The 17,753-nt window shown below is 52.8% G+C and overlaps 3 protein-coding genes across 3 annotated transcripts; 2 read left to right on the top strand and 1 right to left on the bottom strand.

Annotated features, from left to right (window-relative positions):
• Nucleotides 1-1,255: 1,255 nt before the first annotated feature.
• Nucleotides 1,256-2,992, bottom strand: M421DRAFT_418471 (anthranilate phosphoribosyltransferase). The gene is made up of 2 exons (XM_033591798.1): nucleotides 2,453-2,992; nucleotides 1,256-2,370 (listed from the first exon to the last, which is right to left on the bottom strand). The coding sequence occupies exons 1-2, from the start codon at nucleotides 2,783-2,785 to the stop codon at nucleotides 1,468-1,470; spliced, it is 1,236 nt and encodes a 411-aa protein (XP_033451231.1). The 5' UTR covers nucleotides 2,786-2,992; the 3' UTR covers nucleotides 1,256-1,467.
• Nucleotides 2,983-6,093, top strand: M421DRAFT_418470 (CBF-domain-containing protein). The gene is made up of 2 exons (XM_033591797.1): nucleotides 2,983-3,337; nucleotides 3,389-6,093. Exons 1-2 carry the CDS (start codon nucleotides 3,206-3,208, stop codon nucleotides 5,909-5,911), a joined length of 2,655 nt encoding a protein of 884 aa, XP_033451230.1. The 5' UTR covers nucleotides 2,983-3,205; the 3' UTR covers nucleotides 5,912-6,093.
• An 8,625-nt stretch (nucleotides 6,094-14,718) lies between these two features.
• M421DRAFT_418469 (uncharacterized protein) lies at nucleotides 14,719-16,528 on the top strand. The gene has a single exon (XM_033591796.1). The coding sequence runs from the start codon at nucleotides 15,066-15,068 to the stop codon at nucleotides 16,086-16,088; it is 1,023 nt and encodes a 340-aa protein (XP_033451229.1). The 5' UTR covers nucleotides 14,719-15,065; the 3' UTR covers nucleotides 16,089-16,528.
• Nucleotides 16,529-17,753: the final 1,225 nt, after the last annotated feature.

Here is a 17,753-nt window from a genome sequence, read left to right as displayed (position 1 = left end):
GTCGAAGGCTCAAACCGCGGATTGAAGAAGGCAGAACAACACCACTTCTTCAGCTCTACTGAGTCAGTTGTCTCGATACTCTCAATCTATCACAAAAATTTGCCTGCGGCAGTGCAATTTTGCAACCGAGCCTGCAAGCTGCAGCGCTCAAACACGAACTTATGCATGTGTAGGTAGTGAGCCCTGCCAGAGCCCCTATCCGTGGTTCAACTGGCTAGGCGCGACGCCACACTCGGAAGGACAGCAAGAGGGTCTTTGAGGGCAGATTGAATGCCAGTATGGTGCGTTGCGTGATCTGCTGCAGAGCAAGCAGTGGGGTCCGCGGCCAACCTGTGCCTGGCAGCCTGGCAGGGTAGAGCATATTGAGCTCTCTTTGGACCCGAGTCACTTCTGGTTCTACAATCTGATGGAATTTTCTTTAGAAATACGGGAGCGACTCTCGATGCCTTTCAGATGCAAGCCAGTCAAAATCGGGGCACAGATAAAGCACCAGAAGACGCAGATTGGTCGATGATAGCAAACAGTCAAGGATTATCTTCGAGCACTCTTGGAAACAGCACCACCAATGATATGGTTGCGTGACAGAAACTGAATATATACAGCGGTTGCAGATTTACGAGTACCTTACATAACGAAACAAACGTCTCGCAATACCATCTCTGGCTACCATATCAATTACATAACTAGCGCAAGCAAGAACGGCCATAAGATCTGTGGCCAGTTTCAGACATAGACGTTGACGACACCCTTCTGAGTACCTAAGTGGGCGTTTGAGATGTGGTTGTACGATGCTCTTTGTTGGATGAGGCATTGTCGCAGCAGACACCGTAAACTCGTTTATAGTACCCCCCACGTTCTGTAGTACCCCCCAAAATCATCCTCTGAGCAAGATTTCACTTCTAGTACCCGGATTTTATCAGCGAGAGTTTACGGGTATGGATTGGGATGAGCAGCGGATCGCTCCGGAGGCTTCAGACCAAAGGCTGGGGTAAGCCAGTCCAGTTCAGGTGGATCAGTGGTATATGAGCCGGCCGTCTTCGAAGAACAGCTTAGCAGAGGAACCTGATCACTTCTCACTCAACACTATCTGCCTTTCAAGATCATGCAGCTTCAATAGGCATGATGCAGAGTTATGTAATGTTACTGATACATGAGTAGGGCCACACGCCGGAATACCAAACCTACTGCCGAATACTGATTTATAGCTCTTACGCTAGCTTTATGTCAAGAGACACATGGTATCATATACCTGCGTCGGGAGAAAGCTCATATCAGTGAGGGCGAAAAGACCGTGGGTAGATAGGCCACGATTTCCAAGAGATCGCCAGAGATCGCCAGGTCACCGGTGATGAATGAGTGTATACGACAGTGTATGTATATTGATCAGTAGCTTTGTTTGATTCCTGCTCAACGTCTATCTCTGGGCTACCTTGTGAGTACCTTTCACAAGTCCCTGAAAGTGGTCTCCTAAGCCACCCTGTTGGTGACCTCGACGAACTTTTGCCACTGCTTGTAAGCCTCGCCGCTCGAGACGGCCCACTTGGCTCTCCTGACACCCTCCTTCCAGCGTCCCCCTCCAGGCCCAACCTCCTTAATGACATTGCCATCATCACCTTCACCCATGTCGCTCGTGTCAGCGTCGCAGATTCCACTGATGACGAGTAGAGCAGCTGTGTTGATGTAGACGAAGTGCAGGATTGGGTCGTCTGGCGAGACTTCACCAGTCAGGATCTTCATCAGGATCTCCGCGTTCTTCTCTGGCGACTGGCCGGGCGAGACCTCGCTCAGCGGGTGCTCCGGCAACCCGAAGTCTGCAGGAGAGAGCTTGAAGAAGTTGATGTCGACTTCGCCAGATGATGTCTCAACTAAGCGCCAGCAGTGTGTAGGTCCTGCACAGGACAGCTCGTCCAGCTCCTCGTCACCACACATGACCAAAGCCTTTCTTGCACCCGACTGACGGAGCGCTTCGGCGAAATCGGGAGCGATCTCCCTTCGGGCTACACCAAGGACCCGAGCTTCGATCTGGTCGTGCAGAGGGTTCGCAAGTGGTCCGAGAAGGTTGAAAATTGTGCGCCAGCCGAGCTGCTTGCGGATGGAGGCGGCGTGCCTAGCTCCGGGGTGGAAGATTGGTGCGTACAGGAAGGCGTAGTTGGTCTCAGAGTAGACTTCATTGATAGTTCTTGGTGCGACCGCAGTGATTATTGGAGCTTTAGGTAGTGTGCAAGTCAAAAGATCTGCTGAACCAGAGCGTGATGTGGAAGCTTTGTTGCCGTGTTTTGCAACCATAAGTAGGGCACTGGCAAGGATGGATGATGTCGTTGAGATGTTGAACGTGTTGTGCGAGTCTCCTCCTGTGCCAACTATGTCGACCTGAGCAATCGTCAGTCACGAAAGGCGAGAAGTCATTGTGAAGTCACAGTGCTTATGTGGGATGCAATAGTGTAGTACGTACCAGCCCTCCATGGTAATTGCCCTCTTTCCTTCCACGCTTCTGGAGTACCTGATTGAGCGCATTTGAATCGATCTTGGACGAGAAGTCTCTCATAGCCTTTGAGCACTTGGCAAGAACCTCAGCCTGCCTGTCTTCATCTGTGAAATGGAGACATGTCAATAGAGCACCAGTTTGCACCTCTGATAGGCTGTTTGTGAAGATCAAGGAAAGAGCAGCAGCAATCTCATCTGCGGTAGGTTTTGTCGACGATGTTTCGTGCCAGAGTCTCTTCAGAAGTGGAGTGATTGATACTTTGGGGTCCTCGTCGTTTGCCGTTGATACCGTGGACGCCATCTTGGTTGTTGTATCGCCTGGTCCTTCTTGATGCTTTACCTAAGCAGATGCAGCAGCTGTCCGCGGGGTAGGAGGGGTAGTTTGGAAGTGGGGTAGCGGCTGATTGTGAAAATGAATTGTCTCCCAATAAGGGTCGATCGTGGTTCAATTGCTCTTCAGAATTCGCAGGTGCCCCTTTCATATACCTGAAGAGCTTCGCCGTGTTGACTCACTAATCCGGAGATCCCAGTGAGTTCCGCGTCGACGAGCTCGGGCTAAGCCCGATCGAGCACGCGACCGCGGAAGAATTGATTCACCGTCCCGTCTCAAATTTCGAACTGCGCGACGGTCGCAAACGGCGTGTGCAAGGTCAAGACGTGTCAGAGTATCCTCTCTGATAGTCCTTGCAGTGATAATCCCCCGCGACGCCAAATATCTCAAATGGGGAAGAAGCGGACCCATGCTGAGACTAAGGATGGCTTTACGAAGCCGCCTCCGGGCCAGAACCGGGTGAAGAACGACAAGAAGGATGCGCGCAAGGGTGGAGATGCTGGAAAGAAGCGCTCAGCATTGGTAGGACATGTTCGCGACGTTTGGGAGATGGTACACTAACGTATACGCCAGGTATTCAAGGTGCAGCCTGAATGGCACACTGTCGAGCTGCCTCAACTTCCCATAGTCGAGAACCCTACGACCCCCCCGAAATACATTCTTGACGATCTCCACGCCTACGCTGATGAGCTCCTGGAAGCAGAGACGACAGAATATGCCGCCTCGCACATGTCCAAGGATGCGTCGCACAAGTTCATGTCCACTATCATGGCATCCGGTACTATGGAGGATAAGGTCTCGGCCTTGACTCTGTTGGTTCAAGAGTCGCCACTGCACACTACTAGGGCGTTCGAGCAGCTGCTAGGCTTGTCGCGTAAGAAGAGCAGGAGTGCTGCGATGATGGCTTTGGCTGCGCTGAAGGATCTGCTGGGTCAGGGCGTTCTGTTACCCCCGGACAGGAAGCTAAAAGCTTTCGCACGGCAGCCTGGTCTTCTGAGCGCGCTACAGGGGAAGAACATGCACTGGAAGTATGGCGAGAAGCTACCCGGCGAGCTGCAGAAGATCCACTTGATTTCGTGGTCCTACGAAGACTGGCTAAAGAAGCAGTACTTCGAGATGCTCAAGATTATCGAGGGCTGGACCAACGATGAAGTCGAGTACTCGCGGAATCGCGCTGTGACCTTTGTCTGGGAGCTGCTGAAAGAGAAGCCAGAACAGGAAGAGAACTTGCTCAGGCTGCTCATCAACAAGCTTGGAGACAAAGAGAAGAAGGTCTCGTCGCGGGCATCGTACCTGCTACTCCAGCTTCAGATTACCCACCCGCTGATGAAGAGTGTCATCATCAACTCGATCGAATCAGACCTGATCTTCCGACCGAACCAAAGCGCGCACGCCAAGTACTACGCCGTTATTACTCTCAACCAGACCGTCCTTAGTGTGAAAGAGCAGGAAGTTGCCAACAAGCTGCTGGAGATCTACTTCAGCATCTTCCTTGGCTTGCTCAAGAAGCAGAAGGACCACGAGAAGGAAGAAAAGAAGATTGCAGTGCTGAACAAGAAGGGCGAGGTACAAGGCGGTGGCGCCTTGCCTGGCAAGATGGCGAAGAAGAAGGCTGAGAAGGACGCCACTATGGCATTCAAGGTCGCGGACGAGTCGAGAGAAAAGCTGATCTCTGCTATCCTCACGGGCGTCAACCGCGCCTTCCCCTTCGCCAAGACCGACGATGCCAACTTCGAGGAGCAACTCAACACCATCTATCAGGTCACTCATTCTTCCAACTTCAACACTGGGATCCAGGCCATGACTCTTATCCAGCAAATCTCCACCACCAAGAACATCTCCACTGATCGCTTCTACCGGACACTGTACGAATCTCTCCTCGACCCACGCCTCATTACGACTTCCAAGCACATCATGTACCTCAATCTGCTCTATCGGTCACTCAAAGCGGACACCAGCATCAAGCGCGTCAAGGCATTCGTCAAGCGCTTACTTCAGATCATCCACATGCACGAACCTCCTTTCATTTGCGGTGTTCTCTATCTCATCAACGAGCTTATTGCAACCTTCCCCAGCATCAAGGCTATGTTGTCAACCCCAGAAGACCATGTCGACGATGGCGAGGACGAGCACTTCGAGGATGTACCTGAGGAAGGCGAAGAGAAGGCGGATGAGAAGAAGCCTGTTAAGCCTGCTTATGATGCCCGGAAACGAGATCCCGAGTACGCTCAAGCAGACCTGTCGTGTTTGTGGGAACTGCTGCCACTTCAGGTACATTACCACCCTTCGGTACATGTTCTGGCATCGAAGATCATCAACCAAGATGCCATCAAGGAGAAGCCAGATCCAACTCTCTACACCCTCATGAACTTTCTCGACAAGTTCGCCTTTCGTAACGCAAAGACTAAGGTACAAGGCGTGCACGGATCCTCGATCATGCAGCCTATGTCTGGCACCTCAAAGGCTGCCGACTACCTCATCACAAACCGCGATGGCGATCGCACTCACGATCCCCTCAACTCGGAAGCTTTCTGGCGCAAGAAGGTCGACGATGTCCGCGACGACGAAGTCTTCTTCCACACATACTTCGAGAAGGCTGGCAAAGCCAAGCAGGCCGACAAGAAGGCGAAGAAGAAGAACAAGCAGGATGCGGATAGCGAGGACGAGAGCGGCGAGGACGAGATTTGGAAGGCACTTGTCAAGTCACGACCAGATGTCGAGGGCGACGGCGGCGACGATGACTTCGATGATATCGACATGGACGATATGATGAGTGACTCGGATGCCGAAGGCGGTGTCACCATGGACGATGGCGTTGAACTCAACCTCGGCAGCGATGACGAAGGTGATGCACCTGTGCCCGCTGCCGATGATGATGACAACGACGATGACTTCGAAAACTTCGACCTCGACGACGAAGACGCATTCATGGACGATGATGACGAAATCCCCGTCGACATTGGCGGCCTCATCGACGAAGAAGGCGAGGACGACACCAAGGATGGCAGGAAGAAGAAGAAGAGGAAGCTCAAGCAGCTCCCCACATTTGCTTCTGCGGACGACTACGCGAAGCTCATCGGAGACGACAGCGAGTAGAGCGAGCGGAGCAAGTAGATGTAATTACTGGTTATGTATAGCACACCTGTGGAGCCAGTCGGAACGGGCGTTGGGCTATGATGACAGGCGCATCGGGACGTTCACGGAGTTCTTTGCATGCTTCTGAGCGACTTCATGTAGATATCCTTTGCGAGTGTAATAACAACCTTTGGAGACACAAAGACTACCTACACATGTACAAATTGGCATTGACAATGGACCGAGAAAGCAAATACGACACCGAACCACACTGAGGACTCGAACTACCAGTGCGCGTGGTTTTCCTTTACCTACTCGATGAATGCCGACACTACATCGAAGAACCTGCAAATGCCTAGACACCACACGCAGTGCCAAACAGATGCTGGAGCATCAAACGAGACTCAAGCATCACGCACAAGCGCCGGCGCATGGGATGAGAGTACTAGAGATACTATAGCCTCGGATATCATGGGGCATAATGCATCAGACATGAAAAGAGCAGACATGAAGGCATCAGCAGGGCATACAAGCATGGCTCCCTCAGTGGAGGTGATCGCAGCGGTCGCCGTTCTACCATGTTTGTCGCGACTACTGTTACCAATTTGCCTGGTCACAGGTAGTTGCTGCCGGTAAATGCTCTTTCCAGATCATATGTCGCCTTGAATGCAGAAGCAATCCTGTAAAGGTGGCAGGTGCGGCGGGCAGCTTGCTACTTCTCTCACCTAAAATATTAATTCCAAGACCAACGCGCTGATGCTCACTGCATATCATGGCGATTCGACTTTGTTCCCAATACTCAGCGCATTGGCGCACTATTGGGGACGATGGCATGGCTCATAGGGCATGACTTGAGGCGACCATTGCGACACTTCAACAATTATGCCTATCTGAGTCTATTTATTCCTCTCAGGTTGGGCACACCTCTCTCTCGTCCTTGGACGCACCACTCTCCCGCTACTCTGGCACACCACTCAGGGCCATACTAGTAGGATTGTGGCCGTGCCTTTATCAGATCGATTGCAGAACTGGGACATTGCTGCTGTTCGAGCTTCTGTGTGGGCTTGCGCGCGTGAACGAAAGAGGCAGACAGGTGCAACTGTGCTGCACAAAACTCTGTCGGTTGTAGAAGTAGCGAGAATGCGTTGCGTATACGCAGTCAGGGTTAAGTACTGCACGATCTGTGTTTATACTGATACATGTCTTCGCTGTGAGCTTGTGACAGTTGATAGATAACCGTGTCCGTTGAGTCAGGGGTCTCGTTGCGCGTAGACGTCAGTCTTCATCTATTGTTGACTGTCGCTGGATGCCGGTAACGGCGCCGCGCGCTTGAGCATGTAGTGCCCTCACTGACGGTAATCTGTCGTAGTGTCTCTTACCATGCTGGCTACAAGTTTTGCTCACACAAAAAGGGTAGATGTAGGGTAGAGTAACAAGAAGCAATCACTGAGTATTGGCTGCGTGCTTGATGTCTCAGGCCTCAGACTATAGGAATAACCTCCCTACAGAACAGCACGGTACAGTCCAATGTCAATAACTTTAGCCTCGATCTTGATCGATATTCAGTCGATACCTGTAGAGCAAGCATCTATGCATCGCAAGCGCTTAAGGAGGGGGCAGGATCGCTGAAAACCGCCTGCTCTCAAAGGATCAACACGACGCTACTTGTGTCATGACTCCAACGAGAAATCCTTCGCAACGCGCGGGGGTCTCGAGAACCCCGGTAATGGGCAACGGTTCGTCTGATAAAAGAGCGGAAGAGCGGAAAGCACGACGCGGGGACAAGAGACGGGAAACTGAGAACCGATTCCGCTTCTTTGTTCCACGCCTGTCGCGGCAAGCATCTTCACGAACTTGGCATCATCTTTGCATCAATTTCTTCCGCAGTGGGGCCCACGCGTGACTGTGGTTGTGGGGTCGATGTTGTTATGCAAAGACGTGATGCTAGCGCAAACGGCGACCAAAATATGGGGATATTTGTCGCTAGTACGCCTGACAGATCTGGGTCGGTATCATACTGCCGAAACTCAATCTGGCTATGACTCATCACTTACCTTTTTTTCGCAGCAGTTCATGCTGTTGGGAGCTGTCTGCAGTTAATCGGTCGGAGCTGCAGAGTACAAAAGGAACTGCCTGTAATTGTGGGGTACATGGATCATCCGTGTCGTTAGGGTGATCTTTGGTACAGCTGTCCTGTTTGGTTGGAATCGTTTCCTGGTATCGTTCGTTGTTGATAATCATAATCGGATCAACCGAGCCGTAAGGCGAACTGTCGATAGCGTTGGTCTGTTCGAAAGAGTTCGAGCCGGTTTGTAGTACCGAAGTTGTCAGCCTCAGATAGCCTTAGTTGAATGCACGATATGTAGACTAACGTAGCTCGAGCAATGTCAACCCGCTGGGCTCGTCAACCTGACTGACGCTTTCACACCAGCACATGAAAGTTCGGTGGAGACTAGTCGAGAGTAAACGGTGGCTATACAGTCGCGGTAAGGTCCCTGCCTGCAACCGTGATTATTGATTCGTCTCGACGTTGCCTTCTGTACAACATGATTGGGGCGACCATAACCTGACTTGCGCCTGAACTTTATCATCGCCTGTTCTGTGGAGATCCTCATCCGAGTGACCAATGGCCGCACAGCCGTGGTAGGGGTCGTGCCTGTGGACGCAGAACTGGTTCTCTTGCAATTTGGAAAAGGCAGCCACAATCTTGCTGACTCCTTCCCTGACTTTTCGCGGCGTGGAGGGTGCTGTGCAGTGCTGAAGCTACCGTGCCTCTCCATGATCCGCCTTCGATCACCCGCTCCATTCAGGGCTTGGAGCACTTCTTCAGCTGTAGATTCGAGTGTGGCAAAACAATATCGACCCACCCGACCAATATTCGAAGGTACTGAGGCCGGACAGACACCTCAAGAACTCAAGAAGTCTAGAGTGGTGTGAAATTGCGGAGAACCTGCTGCCGTACGTAGCGAGATGGAACAGTTGGTCCTGGAGCAGTCGCGGTATTGTGACGCTCGAGCCTCTCCTACCAAAGATGAAGCAGAACCTGTGCTACATTATGCTAGCCTAGAGGACTAGTGTGGTGTTAGCCATCTTCTTGCTCTTGCGTTGTGCGTGATGCTAGCTCCCTGCCGTGAGCTTGTAGGGAATGGGCGATTTAAGAAACGAGAGACAGATGACGAGCCGTTCGACTATCGCGCGACGCATTGCCGACGTAAGTGTGGATGCTTGAGGATGTTGAGATCTGGTGGTGGGCAGCGACTAATTGCAGTCGATTTTGCAATCCAGTGTAACAGCTTTGTACACCTACCCCGTCAATATCAAGCAGCTTGATCAGTTTGCATATCGCTATATGTCGATACAGTCCCAGTCTCTGATCGACCTGGAGAGCGGAGGCAGTGCTTCTGGGAAGCAGGATGTACCTTAATGCCTTCCTGTGCCGTGTGGTCAGATTTCGGGGGCACGTTGAGCTCTTACTCTGCTTGGTTTAACTCGGATTCTTCCACGTCTGTCAGTTCAACGTGATTCCATTCGGAGTCTTCATTCTCAAGAACACCAATCCTTACTGCAATGACTTCTACCGTCAAGTCGACCTCACAATGTCTCAAGGATTGTTACTGAATTAAAGTAAGCGGCTACGATTTCGTATCGCCGTACCACTCAATCATGATAAAGATAAGCCGAGGGTGATATATGTGGCGGTAGTGCTCACCGTCGAGCTCAGGCCAAGGTCTGTAGTGAGCCGCGGACGGCACAGGGAATCTCCGCGTCGAATTTCATATCTGCTGGCAAGACATCTCGCGTATGCCTGCCCAACTGTAAGAACTTGTGGCTGGGAAGGAGCTCGTTAATTGGTCAAACCTTGGCATCTGTACAGACCAGGATGCAGTTCGACGCGGAGACCTCCTGGACGACAAGGTGAAGCAAAGGAAAGCTGCCGGTCCATTGGCAATGCTTGATAGTCAGAGGCCTAGACCTGTGCTGGCAAGTGCCATTCCATAGTGTCGTTGATCAAATGTCAATACCTAGTGTGGGAAGTCTTTACTACTTCCCTCGAAGCGTTGATAGGCTGTGGAAGGCAGATCAGCTCGGATGCGAATGCCAAGTGCAGACGATCACCTTCCTACCTGCTTTGATGAGGCTTGTAGCCGACAGCATCTCGACTCGGGGTTAACAGAGGTTCCTGCTTAACAGTCTGGGGACCCCTGCCATGTCGGCCTTCGTTGGTCGTTCGGGGTCTTGTGTAAGGTTTGAGTCGGTAGACTACTCGGAAAGGCTGCTGTCATCGGTCGAAACGTACCGGGCGTATTGGAAGCGTATCCAAGAAAACCTGACAAACGACTAACATTCGGAGAGAAGTCCTATTTGAGAGTTTCGTTTGTAGACTTTCGCCCTGCACCTCTTTCGGCATTATGATAGCGCATCTCAAGAAGTCCGACAGGATTTGAACGGTTCAAGGACGCCGGATGTGGGTTTCCGTGGGCGCAATTACTATGTAGAAGTGCCTTTGCACAGCGCTGATCCGCAAGATGGAGCAGCTTGCAGTGGCATCGGACCGTTTGCAAGCGTTGAAAACCGGGATCATGATCGAAATGACCGGGAGCACGAGGAATTCCCCACCTTCTCGGTGTTGAATGCCGTTTAATCGCAGGGTCCAGATAACAACCTTAAGGTCATTATATCTGGATGGGGGACAGCGAATTAACGCCTAAGTGTCGTTGGGATGAATGACTAGCGCAAAGTCAGTAAAAACACTCGAAGAGTAGAATGCCGAAGATCACGAACGAATTCCCGCAGTGAAATGAGCGCTCGTTGCGAGCGTTGCGACAGGCATCAATTTCCTATCGGAAAGAGCACCGAGAGGCGTCAAGAAGGATTCAGAACCCAGATACTCCGAAGTTCCTCGTAACCGGTGAAGTTTCCCGGTTCATATCCACGTGGAGTTTGATAAAAGAGTGGTACGGAAGATCGGAAGATGCACTTGGCGTCTAACACACAAACAGAGAAGTGGATGCCCTGGACGACCTGGGTTACGGCGTGGACAGCCGTTGCCTAGTCATCTTGAAGATACCCAATGAAGCTTAGACCGATGAAACTGGCGCTCGATCTAACGAATGAGACCTGTATTCGTCTGCGCGGCGGCAGCGTGCGGTGGCTTTTGTATGACCCCTCTTTTCAAGCTCTGGAATCTGTCGTCTGAGGCATACCTAGTGTGCTCGTGAGCTGAAATTGACTTGCGATGCTGGTGGAAGTGGCTAATAGAGTCTGGAGCCTGACAAACTGCATCTGATGAGAATTCAAGTTGCTGTTCGCGTGGCAGTAGTCTCGTCTCGAATATGATGTAAAGATGCTGTAAAACTTTGAACAGTCGGCCCTCCGCTAAAAAAAAAACGAAGGCCAGGTAGCTTCGTCATGTCTGCCATGTTTCGAGGCTGATCTTACTGCTGTGAAGCTTGTCTTGAAAGGTTATTCCTGTTAATTAATGGCTTTGACTGATTAGGCTGTAAGGGTCCGTGAGGTGTGGGGCATTTTCTGAGCGTGCAGCTGACGTGCAGCTGTCTCCAGCGAGAATGGCACGACGTTGCGCGTCGAAATCATTGATTGGATGGCCAAGTTTTCCCGACTCCAGTAGTACCTAGCTATCCAAACTTCGCTTGCTGCAAACGTCAAAGCGGTCACAGCAGGCAAACGATAAGAGCAAGGCCTCAGTCGAATTACTCTGCATGCAGAAGTGAGCGAGCGTTATTGTTGATGAAGCTGAGGGCCATTTCGGCAAAAATCACGCGCAATCAATCTCACGATCTATGACATCACTTTGACGGGTCGGATCGCTCTTTCTGACAAACTGAAAGTCGATTTGTTGTCGAATAAATGACCAATTTTCAGGCGAAGTTGGCAGATCAGGCAGAGTGCGAGACTAGTGTTCGGCTCGGGATCGCGTGTGTGCGCTATCCGAGCCGGCCATTGTTGCGTGCTCAAGGAAACTCAGGTCGTCGGCTGCTGTCCAGTAAGTTACCAGCCTTGTCAACAATCAAGTCAGTTTCGACCTCACACCCACGCGCTTACCCAACAAGGTAGGAGTTGAACATACGCAGGTAACTGCTGGGCTCGAACAGGTAGGTAATCAATCAAGTCAATCCGAGGTCGCTGGGCCCCACTTAATTGATTGTTGACAACTGTGCCAGTAACTCTAGTCGTAGCAATGATACCGCTTAGCCTCACAAGCTGCCATACCGGAGAAGGTCAAGTGACTGTCTTGCACGGGCGGGCGTTGCCAAGGACGAGGACTGATGCATACTGTGTAAGCACTGAAGCAGCTTCTCAGTAGCTACCGAGCGGAGTTTGAGCCGCATGGTCTCAAGAGCTTGAGCTAGCGTTGCTTGAAGCCGTGGCTAAGGTATATTGGAGAGAAGAGTTCTGGTAATGCAGGTCTGAATTCTCTGAATGTACCAGAATGATAGAGAATTTGGAGAACACCACTACTGCAGGGCGTCGCGGAGGGCGTCGCGGAGGTGGCAGCCATACCGGCAACCAATGAGACGAGCGCCATCACAGTCATTCGATATGTCACTTTGTACCTTCTCATAGAAACGGTTAGTGCAATTGCCCAAACACCTGGCGTTAACAGCATGACTTGGAGCGGTCCTTCCGTAACGTCAATAAATCGCGGCATTGCACGCTATACCAACGACGGGCAGTGAGAACTGTCATCGGTGAACTTGACGCAAGCATAAGAGGGGCCTGTGAGTATGGAAGTAGTAGGGAAATCCCGGCAAGTGATCCAAGCACAAATTGTTGAGTTGCGGTGGAAGGATCTCATGATGCCTTCTTCGTGTTGAAAGTGGTGGCCAAATACCTATTGGCAGCCCTGTAACCGGCAGAGTTCCAAGGCAGGGCGCAAACAGGGACTTCCAGCGCTCGCAGAGCCTCATTCCGTTGAGCTAGGTAATGAGTATACGATCAGCCGATGTTACCAGGTCCGCGGGACTATGGTTGTGGATACATGGAGAATGGCATGGCCTTTGAGAGAAACTGCATGGAGACGACTGCACTGGGACTGGCGCTCTTTGTGTTGTTTCGGCATGCTCCGCGTTGACCAAAGATGCTGTGGGGCAATCAGATCGTTTTGGAGATGGGACGCAGCACGGCGTGAGACGCTTGGTATCGCCTTGATTGTACAGTTGCTTAGCGGGCCGTCGAGCAGGAATTGAGGCTGACTTGGCTCTTCGGCAGCCGAGTCGATCGCTGTGGTGACAGGAGATGACTGCCGTATTGAGCACAGTGTTGTTTGCTTGGCTGGCTGTTTTGTACCGTATGTTATCGCACGGTAGTGATCAAATAGCAGCGTCACTGGCAAGTCGGCTGCGTGGGTGAGAGGGCTGTTGACGGGGGCTACGGGGACTAATGGGCCAAGCAGCCGTTCAGCAGCAGGTCAGGATTCAGCGGCAAGTCCGGCAACCTGGAACATGTTCCTCAGCCCATGATTTGGCGAATGCTCTGACATCATCTTTTGCACTGTCGCGGACTAGTCTATAAGCGGCTGGCGGAAGCTTCGGAAACGCAGGGCAGAAACATCTTCTCGGCGTGTTCCTGGCCATCGTGCCTTGGAAACGCACGCGACGGGGAGAAAAGGGTCTGCAAATGGAGATGAGACAGCAAAAAGGACCGGTGTGGCTTCGACAGTGGGCAGAGGTACGCGCTGCTATGGGGTCAAAGGGCCCGAAAAGGGTGTCGATCGCACAATCGATCTCGATCCTAGAGGTCATCTTCTGTCGCAACGTTTGAGAAGCGCGTGGAAGAGAGGCCTGGACCCCTCGGAACAGAGACGCGACAGGGTGCGACAGGGTTCATGTGGCTGAACGGAGCCAAGGTGCAGCATGACGTCGCTGCCGTTGGTCGTTTTTCCGATTGCTCCCCATATTCTCGATGGGCTAGGGAAGTGCACCGGCTAGCGTCTTGCCATTCGCGGAGAGCAGCGACCAGGGTGTAAGACCCTGATCTTGCATTACATCAGACATCGCAACGTTCGCCCGCGTGCCTCCTGTACCTCCCTCGGGCAACCCGCAGCGTGCCCACTGTGAAGATGCGTGCGGTGCCCTGGGTCTGGTCGGCCTGGTGCGACTTTGGGTTACCACATTCTGCGTAACCTCGACGACTCCGCATTTGCGACTGTAAGCAGTGTGTCGCTGGCTTGGCACTGTGCGCTGCTTGTTGCGACGGCCAACTTGGTGCTATTGCAGTGAACGGAGCGCCCTGCGTGCGCCGCATCTGGCCATCTGGCACAGCGGTGCTCGGGGGCAGCGGGCGCGTGAGCTGGCAGATGGTCAGCGTGGGTCCTCATTGGTGCCCTGCCCGTCGCCCGCAGACTGCGCTGCCAGTTCCCTGAAATGCTGTTCCCTGAATGCTGTTGCGCTCTCATCTCGATCTGAATATCCACCATTGCTAGTGCGGCCGACGTCCGTCGGGCGATGCGAGCTGCCAGCGACACTGCCCGCGCAGCCGTCTCCTTTGCTCTGCCGGAACTAACTCGCTGCTGTGTTGCGAACGGTAGGCAAGCGTGTCGCTCGTCCCCGCGCGCTGAAGCCTGCTGCGCAGTGTCGAGTGCCCTGCCGCCTGCCATGGCTTTCGCAAGACAGGCGCTCCCTGGACGTGCAGGCCGCGCGCGGCGGGACTCCTCTTAGGCCCTGGTAGATCGCCGTCACCAGTATCCTTGCAAGGCGCTGCAGCGCGCTAGCGTTTAGCACGGCCTGCATGTCAAGATGGGATTTTGCATCGACTTTTTCAGTTCCGGCTGATCCTTGTCGAGGTACCCTGCTGCTGCTAGGTCCAATCTGCTCTGCGTCCTATATCTGTCTCTGCTGTCCCGCGCCCTGGAGCGAACGCCCAGTAAGCTCACCCATTCGACCTCAATACTCTCCAACGTCCCTCTCTCTACCAAAGTTGCCTCATTCCCAGCATCATCACAGCCCAATTCAACTGTCCAACCCCTCACCACCAAACCACAACGCTTTTTTATTTGCTGCGCTTAGCTGTGTGGTAGTCCCCACCGTCGTTGAGAAGCATTTGTACCATACATCGCCCTTTGCACTCCTCACGTGTGGCGCAAAATTACACTGCAAATCTGGTCGCATTCCTTTCACTGGCGCGGATCTGTGCCTTGCCTGGTACTTAAAGAAACATGGACGGCAAGAACTCTTCGGGACGCCGCGTGTCATTGTTAAACGACGGCCCTGAGGCACCAACTTTAGTTCGCCTACCCTCCATTACTCCTTCCCTTCGCTCCCGCACATCCAGCTACACATCCTCACCAATTGGCTCCCCGCCAACGCCGCGACTGATCCGCAGCGACTCCTCGGATTCAGCCACCATGAACACACCCTCGCCCATCACTCCGGACTTCGCACCCTTCGACTCCATGTCGCAGGGTATGCCTTCGCCCGGCTTTCCGCAGGACCATTATTTTGCCATGCAGAGCGCTGTCATGCGCCAACACAACATGCACATGAACGCCATGCCGCACAGCGACATGAAGTCGGATACCTTCACCAACTACGCCCCTCACATTGTCAACCAGGTGGCCTACCAAGCCCAACCCCAGGTCTTCTACAGCCCCCAGATGTCTGAACAGCACATCTCGGCCCCTGCGCCTGCGCCTGCCAGCGTTCGACCAAAGAAGAACAGCTACCCTTGCCCCATGGCTAAGCAGTTCGGTTGCAGCGACTACTTCACCACCTCTGGACACGCAGCCCGCCACGCGAAGAAGCACACCGGCAAGAAGGACGCGTTTTGCCCGGAGTGCAACAAAGCTTTCACTCGCAAGGACAACATGGAGCAGCACCGCCGCACCCACCAGAGCGGCCGCAGTGCAAAATGCAGCGACAACGGCGTCAAGAAGGCCAAGCCTGCCGCCAAGCGCCCAAGGGCGTCCCCTATGCAGTCCTCTGAGCAAGCGCAGCTCCACAGCGTTGATCCTGTCCTTCACATCACCCCACATCCCACAGGCTTCATTGCCCCTGCGGTGCCGTCGGCGGAGGACGCAGGCCAGTACGCGCAGTACTCCCCTACCCAAGAACAGCGTTCTACGCACGCGTACCCTGACCCCACCCAGTACTCGATGAACCACCTGTACAACACTGGTACTTCTTCGGGTCTTGATGCCCTTGCCATTGCGGCGAGCAGTGAGAAGCGCAAGTTCGAGTAACTTGTTGTTTGTATTCTGGCGTTCACGGTCTGGTTTTCATTTCCATCGCCACTTCAGCGCGGCGTAGGAGGCCATCTTTCGAATTTCACGGCGTTCAAAACCCTTCCACGTAAGGAATAGACGCAATTGCCGTCATGGCTATGAATGGTGTGAGAGGTCTATTGCAGACGCCCCATCATGTATTTTCTTTCTCTAAATTACGGCTTTGGCCAAGCTACGGCTTTGGCCCACTTGTCTGGTTGTTCGCGAGACTCATCTTCACTGAGAAGTAATATATGGAGTCGATCTGCGACGAGACTGCCTGGTGGTCGGAATCACAGGCAGCATGGATACCCCGCCCGTTGTTACAATGGGCACATTGTTTTTAGCTACATCGGTACATTGCTACCTGATTAAAAAATCAATATTCTCTAAACATCATTGCCATCTCAATTGCCTCAGCTGCTGCCTCACTTTTCTCCACTCTCTGCATCATAGTTCTCGGCGCACAGACTTTTTCCAACGGTACTGTCCTCCATACGGAGCAGCCCGCAGCCGCTTTCCTTTGGCCATGATGATGCGTATTCCCTACACAGTGTACACGTATAAATGACGGCTGCAAGCTCTACAACTGATTTTTAAGGATACGGTCCACGCTAAGTCATGATATCCGCACGCAACCTTGGTACTTTGATAGGAACTATTGGTTACGGGCTTTGCATGAGGATAACAATAATTTCCAGGGTCCACAGTCCCAACTCACCAACCAACGATTCCTTCCCACGACGAGATCTTCACTCTCCACGGAGCTGGAACAAAGAAGGACGCGCAGCATGGATATCCTTCAGCTCCGTCCAATCCCTCTCCGTGCCCAACGTTATTCTACCTACATCCGCGAACCTTACGTTGTGAGATGGCTGGCGCCAGCTCCGGCCGCTTAATGTGCAGACCCTGCAGACGGCAGTCCAGACCAACCACCGCCATGATCTACCGAGCTAGGAGCAAATCCCGCTCGTGGCCATTGGTTCTAGGATTAAACGGCCGCTGCGACAACATACCACGCACCAAAAGCGGCTGTCAAGACATACCTGCTGCTGCTCAAATTTCTGTGTACCAATTATTAGGCGGACAACTGCAGATACACCCCAGAAATCATTCGCTGTTAGAACTATACTTGAGCTAGAGCTCTTGCCCCTCCTCGAACTGCTCCATGCCAAGTGTTGACGTCGAGGTGAGAAGTGCGACCGCAACCGACACCGCCAATAACCATGGATTGATATTCTTCGGCTGACCTGCCCATGGAAACGTAATTACACTTCCCGTTATCGAGATTACAATTCGTGCAGCGCACCAGACCGCTTCCCCGAGAGCGAAGCCCAACTGTGTCTGCGTTGAGGCGAGGCCGGGCACGCACATGCAAGGACAACACAGACCGAACGACCCTAGGGCTCACCAGCACCGACAGGGTCTTGCGGTAGCACTGCGTCTCGCTACGGAGCAGCCATCTCCCTGTCGCGGCAAACCGGATGGTGCAACTCTCATTTCCTCGCATCAAGACCCCGGAGAAATGGCGAATTCCGACCGACTTGCGTCAGGCATTCCACCTGAAAGGCAACATCAGGTCATCCATTGCTCGAAGATGCACACGACCACAGTAGGCTCAACATCGGCGGGCTTTCAAGCCAT

This window comes from Didymella exigua (assembly GCF_010094145.1).
Source record: "Didymella exigua CBS 183.55 unplaced genomic scaffold M421scaffold_7, whole genome shotgun sequence".
NCBI lineage: Eukaryota > Fungi > Ascomycota > Dothideomycetes > Pleosporales > Didymellaceae > Didymella > Didymella exigua.
Note: the sequence above shows the minus strand (reverse complement) of the source record. Positions and strands in the feature narration are given on the sequence as shown.

Coding starts and splice junctions, on each gene's coding strand:
- M421DRAFT_418471 (XM_033591798.1), bottom strand. CDS start 2,785: ATGGCGTCCACGGTATCAACGGCAAACGACGAGGACCCCAAAGTATCA. Junction 2,371..2,452: donor GCAATTACCATGGAGGGCTG/GTACGTACTACA, acceptor ACGATTGCTCAG/GTCGACATAGTTGGCACAGG.
- M421DRAFT_418470 (XM_033591797.1), top strand. CDS start 3,206: ATGGGGAAGAAGCGGACCCATGCTGAGACTAAGGATGGCTTTACGAAG. Junction 3,338..3,388: donor GAAAGAAGCGCTCAGCATTG/GTAGGACATGTT, acceptor CGTATACGCCAG/GTATTCAAGGTGCAGCCTGA.
- M421DRAFT_418469 (XM_033591796.1), top strand. CDS start 15,066: ATGGACGGCAAGAACTCTTCGGGACGCCGCGTGTCATTGTTAAACGAC.